We start from the raw sequence: 21,327 nt of genomic DNA on the forward strand, positions 1-21,327 counted from the left end.
CAAGCGCTAAAAGGGCATGATTTAATATCGTCTAACGTTAGAGGATACAATGTGTGTTTTATGTATCAGTTATCATTTTTAAACATATCGTGTATTTCAGAAATGTATAATTAAGAAAATGTAATGAATAGTAAAAAGTAACAACCCAAAAGACATACTTTAAATGAATAATTATTATTCATTCTAGTTTAATAATTTTGTCGAATTATTCAGACTATAAAACATTAAAACGTTTAGACATCGGTAAAAAAGTGAAATTAAACTTATACGGTTTGTAATGGTAATTTATTTTAAATGGTAAATCTTTTCATTTCTGTACTGACGTTTACGTCACTAACCTGGAAGTAAACAATGCGATCACGTGATCAGAAGGCGCGCTGAGAACAAGCACCGCGTGTCTTCACTGAGGACAATCTGAAATCCTAAACGTAGCCAAGGTTAGTTATTGTAGTTAATTTTCGTTTTAGGCTTCGACTCCTGCAAAGTAAAATCAGAGTGCTGTTTTTATATAACTCTGCTGTGTAGTACTTGGCAATGACATGGTTGTGTGGAGAGTTTAAAACGTACAGGGATAGAGCTGCTCACGAAATATTTTTGTGTTGTGTGAAAGTATGTATTAATATAATAAAGAACTGGATGAATATACAGTGCGATACATGCTGTTTTTCACCTAGTGTAAGTATTCAGATAAAATAGTGTTTTTCTCTACTTGATAACCCTCATTAAACGTTTTCCTTTTAAACATCACTTGTCGTTTCCTTTCATTGACAGGTGAGAGTAACTGCATTTTATTCGCAGACCAGTGGTATCATTTGATGGAAGGATGCCAGATGATAACATTCGTTCTGCAACCTACACGGTGCCATGTGAAGATTATGTCCATGTAGTGGAGTTTAGTCCATTCGACTGTGGCTCACCTGCTTCGCTCCTTGCTTATGGTGGGAACGAGTATGTGGTTGTGGGTGCCTGTCGCTTTAAGGTGAGAGACGTATTACACCAGATCTCTGCAGAGTTACAATCTCACGCCAACACACCATTGTGTTTGTTACATTACATATTAAATATTCATTAAGACATATATGAAGAATCTATTTTTCCAAATTACTACAGGAACGTAGCATACTTCCCTTTCTTTCCTGAATCATACTTCATACTGTGGTCAGGATGCATCATTACCGTGTCCCAATTCCCCTACTTATGCTATGCTCCAAAATAGGAAAGCATACATTTAAGTATGCGTAACAAGAGAACGCTGTTAACATGACGACACTGTAAGCGTTAACAACTGCACACATCAAAACAAAACAAGATACTCATTTCAACACACTACGATTCGAGATATAATCATTCATCATTTCAAATACTGTAAAATATTTATACATTGATATACTCGGCATCCAGATCTAACAGAATGACCCTCGATAATTTGCATGTATGTATTTGAATGACACTATCCACAGCCATTTATTTGCATTTGTACAGGAAGAAGACACAGAGATTGAGGGCGTTGAGTTTAAGTCTCTGCGAGTGTTCATGCACGGAGTACGCGTGGATGCCATTGCATGGAGCCCTGAAACCCGATTGGACAAGCTTCCTCAGGTCATCAGGTACCACTTTGTGTTTGAACATGTATTGCATTTCAATGGCTGGGTAGTGTCAAACCAAACTACACTGTAATGTGATTTTGTTATTGCGTGCAATAGAAGACGTGGAATTATGATAATCCATGGAAAGAGCAAAGGCTGTGTTTCTGTTCATTAGTATAAAGAACTGATGTATTTTACCACACAAATCCTGATATTCTTTTAAATGTTAGAGAAATAAGCTTTCCCTGTATAGCACTATTGAATTTCCTTTCCTAATTGATGTTTGAGTCAGTTGGGATATTCAAGCGTCGGGACAATTGACCAAACTCAAACACATCCTAATTTTTGTTAAAATAAATATGCTTTCTCAAGGCACAGTTATATCACCGAGAGGCTCATTTTCCACGATCAATTCATTATCAAGATTTGTATGTTCTCATCAAGCTGTGGAAAGTGTCTGTCACAACTGTAGCGTGATCCGGATTGTATCAAGAGTTCTAATAAGATCATTACACGTTGTCAGCCTGACATATCCCTTGTTAAGCTGTGAACTTGGGAGAGTTCTGCTTTTTTATTGTTGTGGGGTTTTCCTGTAGGTTTAGCAGCATGGGAAGGGCAGAGTTATTTCCTGGGCATGCTGTGATCAGGGTGGTGGAGTTTGCCCCGTACTTGGATCTTGACTTATTGGAGTGAACTGCTTAGTTTTTTTACATGAATTGGATTAAATGCAAAGCAAAAATTGTTCAAAGATCGTAACTGAACACTTTGAATTCATTTTTGTAGCACTTTTCATGATTTTGCATTGTTGTAAAGTAGCTTTACAGAAAAAAACATTAAACACTAAAAAACGTAGACGTAAGAATAAGGTTAGAGTAGAGTAGAGTAGAGTAGAGTAGAGTAGAGTAGAGTAGAGTAGAGTAAGATAGAATAGAAAATAATAGAATAGAATAGTGCGTTTAATTAATGCTACAATTAATTTACCCACCAGTAATGTTGTAATAGTTTAGTCAATGATGTGCACATGAATGATTTGAGAGAACTATGTGATGAAAATTGGACTCCTTGACCTTTCGTGGTAAGAACTCGTGTGATTCTTAATTGTTTTTTCTTTTAGAGGTGAGTTTGTGGGAAGAATTTGTATGATTAGTGGCAGAGCTCTTTTATTAGGTTTAATTTTGGTTTAAAAAGACAAATGTGCAAATAGCGTGATAAAATTCTGCATTTAGCTGTTTATCTTTAACATTATAATCTTCCCAACATTTTATCTTCTGACTCATTGCACACCCACAGTCTAAATGCTTGTTCTTCCAGGTTTTGTACTGCAGCAGCTGACAGAAAGCTCAGGCTGTGGACATCAGACCTGCAGAACAGCCATGAATGTGACATGAAGGTATCAAATATTCGCTATTATATTCCCAGTGATTTTTGAATATTGCAATGATTCTAATGTGCCATTATGTTCTCTGAAGATTTGTTGGGAAATTCAATACAAACTGCCATATTTGACAAATCGCAATGTATGCAAAATTCTCATTAAGTAATTCATTTGTGGATCACTCTATAAAGGTTCATGCATGTCCCCATTTACAGTTTTTCATATATTAGAATATTTTAGTAAAAATGTATTTAGGTAGATATTACAGTTGAATATTATGCAGCATTACATTTGTGATATTATGTGAAGATTATGAAACATTTTATGATTTTTATTTAGTTCTTGCTTGAAACATTTTAAAGTGATAGTTCACCCCCCCAAAAAAGAAAATCTGCCATCATTTACTCACCCCAATTTCATTTCAAACCTGTTTGACTTTCTTTCGCAGAACACAAAAGAAGATATTTTGAAGAATGTTATTAACTGGCACTCGTTCACTTGCATTGGATTTGTGTCCATACAATAGAAGTGAATGGGTGCCAGCGCTGTTGGGTTACCAACTTTCTTCAAAACAAATTGTGTTCTGCGGAAGAAATAAAGTCATACTGTTTGGAAATGACAACAGGGTGAGTAAATGATGACAAAATTTAATTTTTGGGGGGTGAACTATCACTTTAAATGTGCTTCAGAGTTCTACGGCAAATGGGACCTGCTTCATCATTCCGAGTTGTTTTAACATAGAAACTAAGACTGATGGAAAGTCTCAGCTTTTCAATTATATAATTGTTGTGTGTCTATTTGTTGCCAAAACCTCCTATTTAAGTGAATTGGACTCAAACGAAGTAATTTACCTAAAGTACTTCATCTATAAGTTAAGTATGTTTCAGTCCATGCCCTGTTTAAATAGACAAGTCTACGTAAAATATCAAGATATAATTTATCATTTTATGTTGCGCACGCAGCCCCTGCCGCATATCATCTATCTGCACATCTTGTAGCCTATCTCTGTTTTTGTCTGACTCACATGCAATTTAATCTTTTTGTGTCTAGGTGATGGAAGGCCACACCAGCTACATCAATCAGTTAGTGTTTGAGCCTACAGAAGGAAAGCAAATAGCCTCTATCAGTGATGACCACACTTGCAGGTTTGCACTCTTTATCCATGTGTATGAGGGTAAGAAAGAAAGAATATATGTTCATATATAAATGTACGTGTGTGTGCGTGTTCTGTTCTATGTTAATGATGCAGAAAGTCTTGACCAAATTTCCACACTGAAACCCAACACTTAGCACAACACGGCCGGCCGTTGCTCTGCGTAAGCGTCAACCGCCACTTGCTCACATGGTTTTTCTAAGTAATTGGTAAAACGTGGAAATCCAATCAGCAGCCATGGCTTTTCTTCTCCACGGCCGCAGTTAATGAGCACCTCAAATGTGGCCCCACCAATCAGCCGCTGAGGTAAATGCGGTTTCCCAGCAGTCAGAGGTAATGTAAGAAAACGCTCGTGGAGTCTCGGGTCTTCCCTTTTTGCGTCAGAACCGTGTAACTGACACACCTGGACGCTGCTGCGTTGCGGCCTGCCGCAACTCGATGGCCGAGTTCGCAAACCCTAATGGCTTCAAGGTGGATGAAGACCAAGAAGGTAGTTTCCCTCAAGAATATTCAACCTTCAGCAGCTGGATCTTTCACAAAGAATCTACAGTTGCAGTTAGGCATACGTCTAAAATTTTGGATGCTGTATTAAAAATGTTTTTTAATATGATCAGGTGATTTCATGTTGCTTTTTTTCTGCATTTCTATGAAGTTCACTTATCATATTCCACATCTTTCCTCTGATGGATTTTGTGGTACACATTGTCAGCATGTAGCTCTATGTTGCCGCTGACCCATTGCATTGCTATAATATTCACACGCACTTATCATCTGGGTGGTGCCCCTCATAGAACCAGAGCGCTCTGGCTTCCTCTCCTCTTTACGCAGTAGTTTTATTGATTTTGGTCAAGCTTCAGACTGTGATGAAAGACGGAATTACTGATCGTTATCGTAGTAGTCTGGCGTGAGACTTTCATTTTGCAGCTTCGGCAATAATGGGCTTCTTCTCTCGAGCTTCCCTGCTGGAACCTGGATGGCTCTGAAACCTTCTTTGTGATCGCTAACATCCTTCAGACTGGCCAAGTTAAAAGCCGCCTATTATTTTGATTAAATAATAACCATTTCTTATGAATAAATCATGGCCCACCCAACATCACAGTAAGGTGCAAACCGCTGCAGTTACCATATAGTATTACTAATTCTCCACTGCCAGTTCAAATGTAAGCATGATTTGATATTTGGTGTCTCGCTGTGGTCATGCTCGGAAGGAAAACAGCCAGATGTTACCTAAAATCCCCCCCATAAAACTATACTTTGAAGATGCCCATCAGAATGAAGGTGCAGCTAGTTGATGAATGTAGCTTTGCCTAGTGAACTCGCGTGAGAGATAGCGTTTGGTGGGAGACTACAGTACATGAGGCCACTGAAGGGAACGAAGCAGGAAACATGCGCCACAAGTCTAAGTCTCCTTCTCACGTGGAGCCAGAGAAAACAGTAGAGTGATCCATCTGCAGAAAGATTTAAATTCTGTCACGTTGAGAAAATACGGGACGCAGGAGGAACAGCGAGGTGGAACGAGAGAAAAATCAGGTTCATGTTGTAGAAAGAGGGCAAACATTTTGCACACAAACTGCTTTTGAGACAAATGTCACTGTCATCTGAAGCGTGTCTGTGCGTCACTGGCATTTGTTGTATTTGGATGCTGGAATGTTGGAGTCACCACAAGGCTTTCTGACAACGTAAAGTAGTGGCCAAAAGTGATGTCCAACTTTAGTAAATCGACATCTTCGCTCTTTATTCAAATATTTAACGAAATATGCATTACATAAATATGCATTTGGATTCATGTTGCACGGAAGCTCAGCATGGAAAAGGACCAGCTTGACAAAAAATGATTACACATGCATAGTTTATACAGACATAGCCCAGGAGAATGACTACAAAATATTACCACAAGAGAGGATCAACAAATATTAATAACATTTTGAAATAAAATTGTAGTTAATGTATGCCAGATTTATAGAGAGCTTTTTGTTTTTCAGTAAATTATGTGGTATATTTAAATGAAACCCACATTTCCTGATTTTCCTGGTGTGCATTTTTGCCAAATAATTTCGACCAATAAATACCCTAAATGCTTTTCATTTGTCTATTGTACCAACCACCTCATATTTTGATGGTTTAGTCTAACCTAAGAGGGAGTTAAAAATCACTTTTGGGCAACTACTGTACATACTTTCATTAAACATCTCTGTCAATTTTGATTTTAGATCTCTTCTGGTGTTATGTAATTCTGTATGCATTCAGGGAGGCATACAACCAGATCAGAGCAGGTTGTTGATATCCTAGTGTTGCGTGCCTTAGCGCCACCTACCGATTCTTGTAGGTAGTGCAGGTCACACAAGGAAATGTTGAGTTGATGGAGTTCATTGTTAAAGAGTGAGGCACACCTTTAGTTCCTGAGGATGTCAACCAACACATGCATGATCATTTTTCTGTCCACAATTCTGTAAGACTAGAAAGAGTTGTTTAGGTTTATGGGAACATCCCTATAATTTCATTTCAAAACCTTCCACAAAAGGAAGTCTACAAATGGAAATTAGCGCTTACACAGCTTGTTTGCGCTGGCACTGACTTAGTATACACAGGTACTTAGGTAATAGTATAGATGTGACCTATGAAGCTTTTAAAACGCTGCGTAGACAGCACACAAAATGCTGGTATGTGAATTTGATGACGGGCTGTTTTTAAGGCATTGCTTCTCGCCTGCCTGTTTCTGTTTATTTTTACAAACACATAAGATTTTAAACCTTTCGTCTGTTCATGATTGATAAAGTATACCCCACCACAAAAAAATCTCATTTTGGCTTTTGAGACTACCTAAAAACAAACAAGACCACTAACTCTCTTGTTTTGAATGGGTCAGGTCGAAATGATAATTCACACTGGCGCTGACAAAAAAACGAATTAGCTCCTGACCAGGTCGCCACTAAAAATGTTTGATTCAACAGTTCTTAACGCAATTTCATTCCGGCCCCATCTGAAAAATCACACGCACAGCTCAGTTCCCGGTTATTCATTGTGGGAAAACACAGACTGGCCAGACTGACCCGCTCCTTGTTTTTCCTCTTAGTTCTTCAGTGACTTAAAACCCATCCCTCTCTTATTGCACATGGCTGCCACACGTTATCCCAAAATGCTGTGTGAGCCACCAAAGGGACTTACGCAATGGCACTAGCGCATCACTTCTTACGTGCCTCGTCGTGTTCGCGTGCTTAGTGTCTTAATCCTCTGGCGCTGTCAGTGTTAAAGAGCTGACTTTTCGCCCTCTCGAATACCCTGGTGGTTGTCGGGACCGGTGGTTTTGGTTTTACGTGCGTTTGAACCCTTGTTTGGCAAGGGGTTCTGAGTAAATTGGTTTTAACCATGTTTGTGCGCTGTGGTCTAAAACCTCACTCATGCTCAGCAAAGCAGGCCGATCAGAACGTAGATGACCTAGAGGAGCGAAGACAGTTCAGGAGTTCTTGGCAAACGTGCTAGGCAGAGCTTCTCGTCCGGGAGCTGTTGAAAATGGGGCATGTCCTCCAAGTGCCGCCCCTTTACAGATATTAATCTACCCAACTGCGTAGCTGACGTTGTGACAGGCTTTGGATCGCTTTTGGGTTTCATTAGATGAAGACTTCTTGATGCCCTCACTAGCCAGCGGACGTGCGTCTGCACTATTAATGGAGGCCTTGCTTTTTTCTTCTTTCCCAGAAACCCATAGTTTCATCTCGTTCGGGGAACTTGAGGTTCTCTTTACTCAGACTCCTGTGATGTGGTAAACCCAAGATCCGATCTCCAGCAAAACCCTCCAGAATCTGATCTCCGGTCCTCTCCGTCCAAATGATTTATTGCGCCTGCTTGCAGACCTCTCGCTGTATCTGTACTCACCTAGTATGCCTTTACAGACTACTGAGAAGTCAGAGACAAAAGTCTTCCTGAAAAAAAGCTTTTTTATGGAAGTACTCAGTTTCTGTAGCTCAATTGGTAGAGGATGGCAATAACAGCTCGGGGGTCAAATGTTCAATTCTCTTTTGGTTCACTGGCAAAAAGCTATTTGTAGAATCTGGCTTCCTCCTCTAATTGAGCTCTCATTAGAATCACGTTGTTTTAGATTCAGTGTTCTATGTCTGTTCTTTTTTTAGTCCTGAACTCATTTTGTTTGCGTATGTGTAGAGGATAAGAACACGGGGATTGAAATGATGTAATAACTGTAGAGAATTTAGCATAAGCCAAATGGTCAGAGTCATTGAAAGAAGAGCCATCAACCCCCTTCAACCCCCTTTCTCCTGGTTTCTTGATATCAACCTCAAAAGACCAGAGTCAAAACCTAGCTCCAGGGGTCTGGACTTGAGTTGGTGCTCTCACCGAAAGAACCATCAACCCTCTTTTGTTTCTCTGTGGGATATTTTACGACCCCTAAGCTTCAAAGCAGAGGGGAGAAGTCTCTCTGTCTCATGTAAAACTTAACATATGCGACTAACCAGAGAAACTTCTCTGACAAATAGGAACTTGTGATTCAATTGTCCTTTTCTATAAATATATCTAAATATCTAGGTTATATGTTGTCGCTCTTGCCATTTTTAAATAATCTGTAATTGTTAAATAGGCAAGTTAATTCAGGCTTTGTTTGTATTCGTACTGCCGAATGAATCATGTCTTGATGCACTTCAAACCTTATCATATTTGATATATAAATGTTTGTCTTTACAATTCCTCCTTGGTTATATACATTGTGTGACCATAGAACACTTTCTTTTCATTATGTTATAATTTGGAATGGTATTTTGTAAAGTTGCCAGGAGGTCATAAAGATGCAAATTAGCTGTTGAGTGGACAAAGAACCTCTTCCCTGCTCAACTCTGATTGGTCGATTCAAACTCAGGTGGGCATGCCCTCTCATGAGGTTATATATCGAGATTTAAATATAAAGACTCTCTTCCTCTCTTCTCTTCTGCACTAAAACTTGTTTCGTGGCGTCTCTTCGGAGACTGCCCTCCCCCCCCCCCACTGGGGGAGAAGAAGGAACAATGGACTCTGCTGCCACGTGGCTAGGCCATGCGGCTGATCACGAGACCCACAACTTTCTGCAGGGCTGCCTTCTGAAACCTTTTGCATTTGTGTTTCATGTATTTGTTTGTTTTATGCGATCGTCATTGTTTTGTTTACCATGTAGAGTAGAGTTTAATAAGCAACCATATATATATTCATTTGTGATAGGTTTTCTGTATTCACGCTCACAAACTTGGTCCCTTTTACTGTGTTTGATTATCGCTACCTTTGCTCTAAATCCTGTTTGGTAAAGTCACGTTACTTATGGCCATGAGATAATGTAAAGTATATAATATCATTGAGGCATTAGCTGGACGAATGCATACAAGTATTGTTATGCTTTATATTACTAATCAGAGACCTTAAAATATGTATATTTGATCACGATTATTATACGTATTTTCCTTTGAGCTAAACTAATTCCTTGACTGAAATCGATGTTTTAAATAACTCATTTCATGGATGTGATCTTGAAAGATCTGGTGGAGAACCATATTTGGTGAGCTTTGCTCATCAATATAATAACGTTAGCTGAAACCGCTACATAACCCATTCTTGTTTCCTGTTGTTTGCTCATGTCCTTTTTTGCTCATTTGACATCCTCCTCTTCCTACTCTTTAATTTGGATTCAATTGTGAGTTACCTAATACCGGATATTAAATAGAATCGTAAAAAAAGATTGTTAAGAGAAGTGCACATTTTCCAGAGATGCTGTTCATCATATCCTACAAATTGAGTACATTATGACACACAGATTTAGCCTGTTAACTTCTTTCTTAAACTGAACCATTACTGGTGTACTTATACCTTTCTACAGGTTGTGGGACCTCAATGGTAATGAAACCACTTCATTCACACTGCGTTCTCCTGGTGTAAGCGTCTGTTGGCACCCCGAGGATGCCTTTAAGGTTAGTATTAATAACCGGTAATATGATCTTTATTATGTAGATTTTATGAAATATGATGCTGTTCAACTCTATGAGCAAAAATGTTGGGATGCCCCCTCCTAGTGAACAGATTTGTCTACTTAAAGGGATAGTTCATCCAAAAATGAAAATTCTGTCATCATTTACTCACGCTCCTGTAATTTCATACCTGTATAAATTACTTTGTTCCGATGAACACAAAGAACGATATTTGGAAGAACGTTAGTAATTTTCAGTTCCGGGACATCATTGACTACCATAGTAGGAAGAAATAAATGGTAGTCAAAGGTGCCCGAGTCTTTGTTTTCCTAAATTCTTCAAAATGTCTCATTATGTGTTCAACAGAACAAAAAAATACAATATTTTATTTTCATACTATGGTAGTGGATGATGTCCCAGACCTGAAAATTGCTAACATTCTTCCAAATATCTTTCTCTGTATTAATTGGAACAAAGAAATTTATACAGGTTTGACACAACCTGAGGGTGAGTAAATGATGACAGATTTTTCATTTTTGGATGAACTATCCCTTTAAGTCATTTCTGTGAGCACAAATCTCAATGCTACAGCATATGGCTGGTCTACATAAAGCTTAGACCTGAACACCTTTGGCATGACTTGCAGGCTTTGAGCCGAACACTCATTACCCAAACCCCCTTAATGACTTATACACAGGGGTGCAATCATTTCAGAACAGAAAAAAGCCCTTCCAAATCTGTTGCAACAAAGATGTGAACAAAATTATTTAATATTGTATTGTATGGTATAGCATTAATATTTGTTTTGATTGGAATAGAAACATGTGTTTAGAAGGGGGTGTCCATGTAGTGTATATACCATAACTGGCAGCTATTTATCTAAATTCTTTTTTATATATAATGAATGTTTATAATACACATGTGTAATGAATTCTTCTATTCAATTCTACTCTTTTTTTTTAACAGTTACTGGTGGCAGAGAAGAAAGGCACTATACGATTCTATGACCTTGTTACACAACATGCCATTCTGTCTCTGGACAGCGGGCAGGTGCCACTCATGTCAGCTGACTGGTGTCTCACAAACACTATAAAGGTTGGGGCAGTTGCAGCCAACGATTGGGTGATCTGGGACATTACCCGTTCCAGGTAAACACAACCTCATCTCTGCGGATAACAAAGTCAATGGTGGTGCCGAATTTTTGTGTAGTGAAGTTCTGTAGTTAGCAGAACTGTTTTGCGTGGTCCAGATGACCTCAGCTCATCTCTTAAATTTAATTTGCTTTCTTAGGGTGGGACACTTCACCCAAAAATGAAAATTCTGTCATTATTTACTCACCTTCGAGTTGTTCCAAATCTGTAAAAATGTATTTGTTCTGATTAACAGAGAAAGATATTTGGATGAATGCTTATAACCAAACAGATCTTGCCCCCCATTGACTCCCATAGTAGGAAAAAATATTTTTTGTACTTTTTTGACCACCATTGTATTTTTTCCTGCTATGGTAGTCAATGAGGGCCAAAATCTGTCTGGTTATAAGCATTCTTCCAAATATCTTTCTCTGTTTAAAGGATATTCTCTTTAACCTCTCTTTAACCTTTTAAAGTAATACATGAACTTCTCAACAGTAAATCACCTTCAAAGCATTAAAGTGAGCAATATTGTTGACCATGGCCTAGTGTGGAAATGAATTAAACTGTGGGAAAATGATACTGATGTGTTTTGGCTGTAGCTATCCGCTTGAGAAGAGACCGGCTCATGTTGACAGAGCGAGGCATTTCAGGTAAAGCCCTCTTTTTTTCCACTACAAATGAGATCTTTCAGTAGTTGTTGGGCTGTATTTATTACTGTTATGGTTGTTGTGTGTCTTACACAGATGGTCAAGGGCACAAGAGAATCTTTTTGCCACCACGGGCTATCCGGGCAAAATCAGCAGTCAATTATTGGTGCATCATTTGGGCCATCCACAGGTTTGTTAAAGATGTATTTCTCTGTAGATGTCTAAAAAATGATTTACATGTTTAGATTTGCATCTGCTTCCATTGCCATTGCAGCCTGTAATGATTGGTTCAGCTTCTGTGGGAGCGGGCCTAAGCTGGCACAGGACCCTGCCGCTGTGTGTGATTGGCGGAGACCGAAAGCTGTTCTTCTGGATGACAGAGATGTAATCTAGGCAGAAGTATTTCTAACAATTTACACCATCTGGAGAATGCTTTTATATTTGTCTTTTTTCAATAAAGTCATATTTTCACTCATTGCTGCTGTATTTTGTCCACTGTTTTATTTTATAGGTTACTCGGGTCAAAACTCATGTGGGAACGAGACTTTACGCTACTCTCCCCTTCAGTTTTTTAGCCTTTTCTATGAAGTATTATATCAGTGTTTTTAGTGTTGTGTTCTGCCAAGTTGGCTCAGAGTTGAGCCAAAGGTCACCCAACGGCAGGAGCTGGCAATTTCTCTCACAGAATGGCTGGAGTGCGAGAAAAAACTCTGTACAGGTGCTCATACAGACATTCTCATTGACTCCACCAGGATAATAATCTTCAATCCCATTCCTAACACTACGGGGGAGCTTCCTCTGTTAGACCATGACCTTTGTGTAAGGTGGGGGAAATGGACATAGGCGAAGGTATTTGTGCTTCAACAGTTGAACCATGAAAATGAAGAAAAGCATGGGAAACTAAAGTGCAGGGAAGAACACAAGACTTTAAAAGCAGTGTTTTTCCAAGAAAAGCACAGGAGACTAAGAGGGAAACGAAGGTTCTGTAAGGTCAAACGGCTATGTTTTAACATGGGGATGATTTCCTTTATTGGGGTGAATGAGGCCAATAGGTAGACAGGATATTTTGATATGTTGTTTTTGAGAGGTGCAATTACATTATTCTTCATTGATGACAGGGCCATATATGTAGGACTTGTATCCACTTTGTTTCAGTCGATTTCTTGATATGAAGTTTGGATACATATTGATATTTCCTATACCGGACCTTTGTCCGTACAATGGGTCATATTGTATATGGATGTGAAGGAAAGGGGGCGCAACCCACACTCTTTCAAGCCCGAGAGACGGATTTGGATGATTCTTGGAGCCCGAAAGTATACCACCGTCCGCAATCATAACATGTTGCTGCTTTTCTGGTCTGCTGGTTTTGTTTGAATGAGTTCAGTATGGTCTGAAACAAGGTTTTTGTAGTGCAGATTGTAGCTGGTGCTGGACCAGATGTTAGGCTCTTCCACATCTCTTTACACAAGGTTCAGTCTTCCAAAAGATACAAGATCTTTCTGAGAGGGAATTGAGGAAATCTTGAACAGAAAGGATTTGTTAGGATTATAATACAGTACATTCAATTACCAATGTATTAGTGGGACGGATTTTAACCGAAGATTGCCATCTGGTGGCCAGTCTTTTTACATTTAGAGAGCCTTTCTAGAGTCCCGTGCAACCCAAAAACATCACGATGTAGGATTATACTACTGTAATATGAATCATTTGGAAAAATGTGTTTCTTATTTTGCAACGTTCGTCATTTTGTGCCAGTTTGTTGGCAGAGATGATGCGGCAGATGCATGGATGGGGAATGCATAGGCTATGCCTTTCTTTCTTTGAAAAGCAATGATGGGAAATGCTTACGCAAGCCTTTAAAATCTTAATTCTTTAAACTTTAGAAGTTGGCTAGTAGTTTTAATGACTAGAAAAAAGCACTGTGATCAAAGCAAAGCTTAGGCGCAGCACAGACGCCCTAATCTTATTCACTAAAGATAAAGGGAAAAGCTCTTGAAGTAAGAATAATGCTCCTTTTGATTCCAGGAGATAAAGTGTATTTTTATGAGGGCTTCCTTGGATTAGGGGGTAGTAGAAATCGCATATACGTGGGTTTCACTTAAAGAACAGGGTGGGATCGGGGATAGCTGGAAACTTTTTTTGTAAAAATGTGCAAGAACATTAAAAATCAGTGTTCAAAACCGTCTCCTTAACTCCATTCGGTAAGTAAATATTAATGATTTATAGGTTTAGCTGTCATTTCCGATTTCGCGCCAAAAGTCAGTTTGTCCTCATTTGTCTTTGCGTCAGTCAGATTCATCCGCGCGAGGAGCAACACAGAAGCACAAACCACGTTCAGAAACTAACTGCGTAGGTATCTTGCAATTTCATGTTTCAAACACATGTTGATAAAGCTGCAAAAGTTACAGAAGGCCATTTTTAGAAGTCGCCGAACTGTTAGAATAAAGCGCTCCGTTCTGGCAACCTTTATACATGCACCCATTGATCCTCCACAGAAGCCGTTATGCTAAACTAACGACGTCCGCAAAATTAGCGAACGGAAATGCCTGCGTTCTAATGTGCGGTGAGAAGCGTTTAGAATTTGCGGTTGGAACCTTCCGTGGTTATCTTGTTGCCATGGCAACATAAGTTTGTTTTGAACGCGATGGATTCAGATCCGAGCTGCGGTTTTCGGAGGGATTTGTGGACTGGACCGAGCGCCGTGTAAAATGAGATACAAGAGACGTGTTTGAATTGGGTTTATGAAAGCAGATGTGGGCCACTTACCCATATATGACGTTAATTTACTTTCCTCATTTCGTTTTAGCACGTTCAGAGCACAAAAGGATGGGGGGGGGGATGGATAGAACCTCATTTACCCCAATGGATTCCGTCCTTTTTTCTGAGAATTCTTGCTTCACTGTTACTCCTTAAAGGTGGTTTGGCCTGTGTTAAAATGGTAAAACCTGGTATCCTTAGGTTCAGTATGGAACAGTTGCGTAGTTGTTCCTACACCCCTCTATAGTGCAACCACAAGCTGTCAATCAATGAAGTTGCTGTGACAGCAGAGCTAATCCACTAAATAGCCTCCTTCACCTCTCCAGTCTGCTTAAGCTTTTAGGTCTGGCAATTTACTTTGAACTTAAATTCAAAGTCATGATTCATTTATTTATTCATTTATATTTATGAATAAAAGACTAAATTCAGGCCGATAATCAAAATAAAGATATTTATTCTCTTTATTCTCTATTCACATAAACACTTCATTTTGTACAAGACCTCCACTCGTGCACTATTCATATTTGTCTTACAAGAGTTAGTTACAAATAGCCTAGTTAGTTGATATTTAAGCCAGATCGCCCACACTGGTTTATTTCTGTCCAAGTCTCTCCATTGCCTTGTGTAAGATCTTCAAGTCTTCCCTCATCTGCCCCAAAGCACTCTGGATCTTTGAAGGCTCATCCAGAATCTCCATGCTACAAGTGTAAGGATCATACTTAATGGAGAAGGGCTTCTGTATTGTGGATGAGTATTGCCTGTGGAACAACAACAATGTCCGTCACGGAGGAACTTTACGCTGCATATTGTATTTGAATTCTCTGTGAAGTGATCTACAAATGGGGAAGCAAATATTAACACCCACCTCAGTTTGCGTTTGGCATCCTCGAAACTCTCGGACACGAAGTACACAGGCTGATATGAGTGGTCCTGGTATGGTTGGATTGCTGTCTCAGCTGGGTCGAATGGTTTGTATTGGGGCTCATTAGAAAGGGCATACTGGGAAAAGGCACGATTCATTATCCAGATGTGTATGAAAGCAGCCTTGAGGCCTGATTAGTTTCTTTGAATTGTCGGCCAAAACCAACCAATCAGATTCTAAAGTGAACAAAGGCAGCCAAGGGTGATAGCAAGAGAAGGAATCTTGACTATTTTTTCAATATTTATTAGTGTTCTTAATGTTAACAAGGAAAGCCCTTGTTATAGCCGAATATCTAGACATATAAAAAGATAACCTTGTAAACTTAAGTATTAAGTATTAAATCACGCTTTTTATCATGGGCTAATCTTTATATGAATCATGTGGCATGGTTTTATAAATAGTGCTTTAGTAAGATGACTAAATAACAAACCGTGGATCATATTGTGTCAAGACATAAAAAACATTACAAAATGTATAAAAAATGGCCTACCAGAAGTTCTCCATAGGAAGACAGAAGTCCAGCACCATAGGCCTTCACTGTTCCATTCTGTTTACATAGACCAAACTCCACTGTAAACCAGTACAGCTGTGTGCAGAATTTCAGGACGTTTTGTTTAGCCATATTTACATGTACAGTAAACACAATCAGCTAAACAATACCTAATGATTAAATATAAATAGTTTGTGCATCTATGATGATGTAATTCTTTATAGACATAGCTTTTACACAGTTTCTTGCAGTTTGAGACGATGTCCACAAGGGGGCGCTAAATACTTGCATAAATACTCCACACACGCGTTTATCTGCCCTTTGATTTTTTCCAGGTGGATTTACTAACCGTGGATAGCTTCTCAATATCCTCATCAGAAGCTCCAAGTGAGGCAAGTCCAATCTCCTGCAGGATGAAATGGTAAGTGACAAATACAAACAGTTGTTCAGTTTATATTTAGATTAACAAAGATGAATTTATTGGTATTAAAGTAACACATTTGATGAACTCACATTACCTGTGAAAATTGAGCAAATTCTTTGTCTGCAAGCATAGGGATATGTCCAAGTAATTCATGGCAACAGTCACTGTGAATTTACAGTCATCAAAATATTAATTTTGAACATTACAAAGATTTGCAAAAATGAAATGCTGTGTCACTGTACATACGGTTCGGGGGAATGCATGGGAGCTGAGGGGTGACGAATGTACTGGGTACACTGGAACACCCTGAAGGCTAGGCTTGCAAGGAAGTCTCGAGCAGAGAGAAGCCCTGCCACTGGCCGCAACTGGAACCCTGTTCTTTCTAAACAGAAACAAACACACACACACAGGCACCAGAAATTGTTGATTAATTTTTTGCATATTATACAGATCTTTTACTTTATTTTGCTGTATTTATCGTTGGCTTTGTAAAGTAAAAAGCTAAATGTTCTTTCATTTTTATTTATATAATGAACAGGGCTGCGTTTCCCGATAACGTTGTCTCTTAGCGTGCTACGAAGACTCTACAGGTATATCTTAACTACAGGTATACCTTTTCTACGTGTGTTTCCCGAACTATACCTTAGGAGGTTACATTCGTGCCACGTTAACAGGTGCTGTCCATGGCGGTGGTGCTGAATTAAAGGATATCGATCGCTCGACAATCAATTATTCACTCTATACAGGGACTGCTTTATGTGAGATACCGGCGTTCTTTATAAAATAAGCACGTTAGAAATAGTTTAGGTTGCAAATTACAAACTAAATCCAACCATGGATTTTATTTAATTGTGAAATGAGTGTGCGAACCCGCAATCTTATGCCCAAATACACTAACTGGCAGTATGGTCATTTAAGGTTCTCAAACTTTGGGTCATAAGGAGGATCACGCAAAGCCGCTTGCTGTTGCGGTGCATTAAAAAAGTGTATTCCAGCAACTAACAACTTGTATAGTTCACACGTTTATTGTGCTTGCACACTGGATGAGCAAGTGGCGCGTGGAATAATACAAACAAGTATGCCATAATTGTGCAGCCCTATAATGAGGTATTTTGATAATGCTATTAAATTTATTCATTCAAGAAAAATAAAAAGTTATGAATGTGTGTTTGTTCCCTGTTTTCTCATTTAATAGTGTGCAATGAGATACCTTTCATTATACCTGTGTTTGGGAACCCCTGGTTTATATTATCATAATATATGTGGCTATAGTGTCTTTATTTACTAAATAAAAGCGCAGAACGCGGATAATCAACAGATATAGCAGGAAAAACACCTGAATTTAGGGGCTGCTCCGTTGAGTTTGTCTTGAGTTAGACCAACAAGATTTAAAAGCTGGTGAATTTTACCTGCCATGGCAGGTAAAATTTTATTTTCTATAATTATACCTGCAGCATAAATTGTAGCAGGTTTTCACTGATTAAATGCACATACACTTAATTGCTCCGCGGATGGCGCCGTATTTGATATAGCAAAAATATTCGCTGTATCGCAACTTCCTACAACAATCTTTCTCTTTAAATATACTCTAAATTCTTTGGTTTGCCAGCTGATGCACCTTTAGATAATATAATTAAAAAGCTAACAATCATCATGACATCAAAATACTGGTGTATTTAACAATAGAATTTTATTTGTATGGACTTTTTCACCAGGGCATTCTCATGAATTGCGTATAAATAACACGCGCGTTGCGAACTTTGGCGTACGTATTTCACGATAATGCAACCGCGTGTTATTTATACGCAAATCGATGAGAACGGGTTGTTTTCACAGTGGCCACTATAGAGGAGTGAGCTGTCATAGCCGGGTTTCCATCCAAAGTTGCGAATTTAGCTTATGCGCAAAATTGGAATATTGCATAAAACATTTTCGAATAAGCACCGTTTCCATCCAAATAGTCAACCGTCACTTCCTAATAAACTGGCACTAAATATCAGTAAGAAAATAGAGAAGCCACTGAATATAATGATTTTCATATAGAATAATACTTGCGCAAGCAGACGATTACGAAACACAATAAATGCGGTGCTTTTGTGGATGCCTGCTGTTTGGGAAACACAGTCGTGACAGTTCTAAGAGGCAATTACATTGTAAGCGGGTTTCCATCACTCTGGTTTTATTCGCATTTTGAAGTTTCGCATCAGAAACGAGTGATGGAAACGCCAAATTTCGAATTAAAAACCCTTAATTCGCAAAAAGTTTTTACGCTCGCTTGAGGTGGTTTTTCACTTTTGCGAAAAAGGGTTAATGCGAATAATGAGAGATGGAAACGCATTTGCCGAATAAATTCCTCCAAAAAGTCACGTAATTGCACTATGAGACGGCGTAACCTGACTAAACAGAGTACTGATCTTGTTACACAGCATGAGAAATGTTGTTACGATCATTCTTAACTGAGCAAAGTCGTCAAAGTATTCTGTAATCGCCTCTTAGAACTGTCACGACTGTGTTTCCCAAACAGCAGGCATCCACAAAAGCAGCGCATTTATTGTGTTTCGTAATCGTCGTCTTGCGCAATTATAAATGAAAATTATTATATTCAGTGGGTTCTCTTACTTTTCTTATTGATATTTAGTAGCAGTTTATTAGGAAGTGACGGTTGACTATAGTTGGATGGAAACGGTGCTTTCGAAAATGTTTTATGCGATATTCCAATTTTGCGCATAAGCTAAATTCGCAACTTTTAATGGAAACCCGGCTGATAAGTTATAGCTCAGAGCGCTCCAGACCAACCTTCCGAACGTATGACTTACGGCTAAGAACGTTTCTGGAAACACATATTAACGATAAGGTACAGCTTAAGGTATAACTCAAGAACGACGTAGCGATAAGAAGGTTTCGGGAACGCGTCAGGTCTGCTAAATAAATAATGAATGTCAAAGCAGCCAAATAGGTTCTGTTGCAGCTGGCAGAGCATGATCCTTAGTAAAAAACAATGGGTATGAGTCCCACATAGTGATAAAATATTTACACATTAATGCACATTAAGTCACTATGAAAAAGGTGTCAGCTAATACACGAATGTGACTAAAATGAAAAGCAAAAATAAGAAGTGTTTACCTTTAAGAAATGCAGACACATCTCTGAGCTGAGGAATTTTGTCCTCCCCATACAAACATTCACTCTCCAGCTGTCCCAGGGCGTCTAGGAACTGTCTGCATGCGTGACTCGGGTATAGACTGGTCAAGGATCTGTAGACTTCCCTCCTGTCTCATCACAATCATGTGGCATTATCCTTCTTTGCATACAGTATCTAATATATGCATTATAAAACTTGTCTTATAATTGGGAAAACCTACCAAGTGGCAACCTCCTCAGTAGTGTACTCCACTATAGGTAGAGGGTCTCCACTGCAATGAACAAAAAGATGAGTGAATTATTTTACATATTATTTAATGTAAAATAATAACATTATTATTATTATTTATAGTTTACTTCAGATTACTTACTGCTTGTAGCTAAACGCAAGTTCAGTGATCAATCCTCTTAGTTTTCTGTACTCCGGATCGCTAAAACCCTGAATAATAAAATCACTGTCACTGGTATTCTTATTGAGCTGACTTAATCGTGTGAGTAGAACCAAATAATAAATTCTTGGTCGTAAATAATGTCGAATTTTTACAACAGCATCACTGTTATTTCCTTACAGGGTGGTCATGGTCTAGATCAGGATCGTATTTTGTTATCAGATGATTGCATTTGTCCAGGTCAGCAATCTTCTTTGGAAACCACGGAACTATAAAAGCATAACAAAAATCGTATTTTAGGTTTTATAATTCGTTTTTAAATAAATAGCTTCATTAAGATGTTAAAATTATATAAATAAATAATAATAATAAACCTACACTTTTCTTCTTGCACCAGCCGTACATCATCTGCAACTCTTTTTAGGGAGTTGATGAAGATGTCGGTATGGGAGCAGTGCACTTCACATCTCATGAAAAACTCCAGATCATCTCCACTGCTGTTCTTCGACTTTTTGCTCGGTCGGCTCTCAAGATGAAGGAGTTTGGCCTCGAAAGTCTAAGTTAAAAAACAACAAATGTTTTTTTTAGCTATAGAGTCGATTTATTGAACTTACGATGACAAATATTTAAAACCTTTAAGCGTATTGGTTTGTCATAAAATGCTCTTGTATGCCTGTATGGTTCCATAATAAATAAATAATTTAACCACAGAAATGTTCTTGCAGGTTCTCTATGGTGGAAAAAAGGTTTTACAGACTAAGCTAAGAAAGCTGTTGTTCTGAGAGAAAGGTTGTTTGAGATATACCAAAAATTGTTATTTTGTGGCATCGCTGGAAAGAACACATTTTAGCACCTTTATTTTAAAGAGTGTGGTTAGAAATGTAATATCAATTTAATTTATCCAAAAATGTATCTCTGATATACATGGTGTGTTAATGTGTTGGTTATTAATTTTAAAGTATATATATAGGCTAAATAAAGTGGCTTACCTCAAAGACTTTACCCGTTTTGAAGAACCCTGCGTTTTTCTCATTTCTGAGTGCAAAGAGGACGTTGAGAGTGACATTGCCGCTTTTCTCCTCCTCAAACACGAAGCTGTCCCCACAACGTGATGGTCCCGGTGAGGACGAAGAGCTCTCTCTCTCCCGCCGAGCATCTTCAATCAGACTCCGCTTTCTGCCACTGAAAGGAATATTCTGCCCTATGCTCTCCGTCTTCATCAGATCCTTTTTAAAAAATGTGGCTGTATTTGTCAATGTATTTAAAATAAAGTTGTTGAAAAACGTTTCCCAAATGCTCTGCCCAAATTTGGATAAATCTGTATGCTCAGACTAAAGTCATAGTCATGGCAATATATATAATGAGGTG

General features: G+C 38.6%; 2 protein-coding genes across 5 annotated transcripts; one reads left to right on the top strand and one right to left on the bottom strand.

Annotated features, from left to right (window-relative positions):
- The first annotated feature begins 329 nt into the window (after positions 1-329).
- Positions 330-12,310, top strand: nup37 (nucleoporin 37). Of its 3 annotated transcripts, none has more exons than XM_057324770.1 (10): positions 330-437; positions 772-979; positions 1,483-1,607; positions 2,898-2,976; positions 4,012-4,106; positions 9,966-10,056; positions 11,020-11,201; positions 11,786-11,836; positions 11,930-12,023; positions 12,108-12,310. In XM_057324770.1, the coding sequence occupies exons 2-10, from the start codon at positions 824-826 to the stop codon at positions 12,219-12,221; spliced, it is 987 nt and encodes a 328-aa protein (XP_057180753.1). In that variant the 5' UTR covers positions 330-437; positions 772-823; the 3' UTR covers positions 12,222-12,310. The 3 variants fall into 3 exon arrangements, with proteins under 3 accessions (XP_057180753.1, XP_057180755.1, XP_057180754.1); XM_057324772.1 differs by having other exon boundaries at positions 354-437; positions 799-979; XM_057324771.1 differs by lacking the exon at positions 330-437 and adding an exon at positions 526-675.
- A 2,789-nt stretch (positions 12,311-15,099) lies between these two features.
- Positions 15,100-21,257, bottom strand: th2 (tyrosine hydroxylase 2). 2 transcript variants are annotated; one of them, XM_057324717.1, is made up of 12 exons: positions 20,949-21,257; positions 20,338-20,515; positions 20,140-20,228; positions 19,942-20,009; positions 19,792-19,842; positions 19,553-19,698; positions 16,676-16,811; positions 16,524-16,593; positions 16,355-16,411; positions 16,006-16,101; positions 15,459-15,592; positions 15,100-15,351 (listed from the first exon to the last, which is right to left on the bottom strand). In XM_057324717.1, the coding sequence occupies exons 1-12, from the start codon at positions 21,177-21,179 to the stop codon at positions 15,186-15,188; spliced, it is 1,422 nt and encodes a 473-aa protein (XP_057180700.1). In that variant the 5' UTR covers positions 21,180-21,257; the 3' UTR covers positions 15,100-15,185. The 2 variants fall into 2 exon arrangements, with proteins under 2 accessions (XP_057180700.1, XP_057180701.1); XM_057324718.1 differs by lacking the exons at positions 20,140-20,228; positions 20,338-20,515.
- Between the last annotated feature and the right edge of the window lie 70 nt (positions 21,258-21,327).

Source organism: Triplophysa rosa, linkage group LG24 (assembly GCF_024868665.1).
Source record: "Triplophysa rosa linkage group LG24, Trosa_1v2, whole genome shotgun sequence".
NCBI classification, from domain to species: Eukaryota; Metazoa; Chordata; class Actinopteri; order Cypriniformes; family Nemacheilidae; genus Triplophysa; species Triplophysa rosa.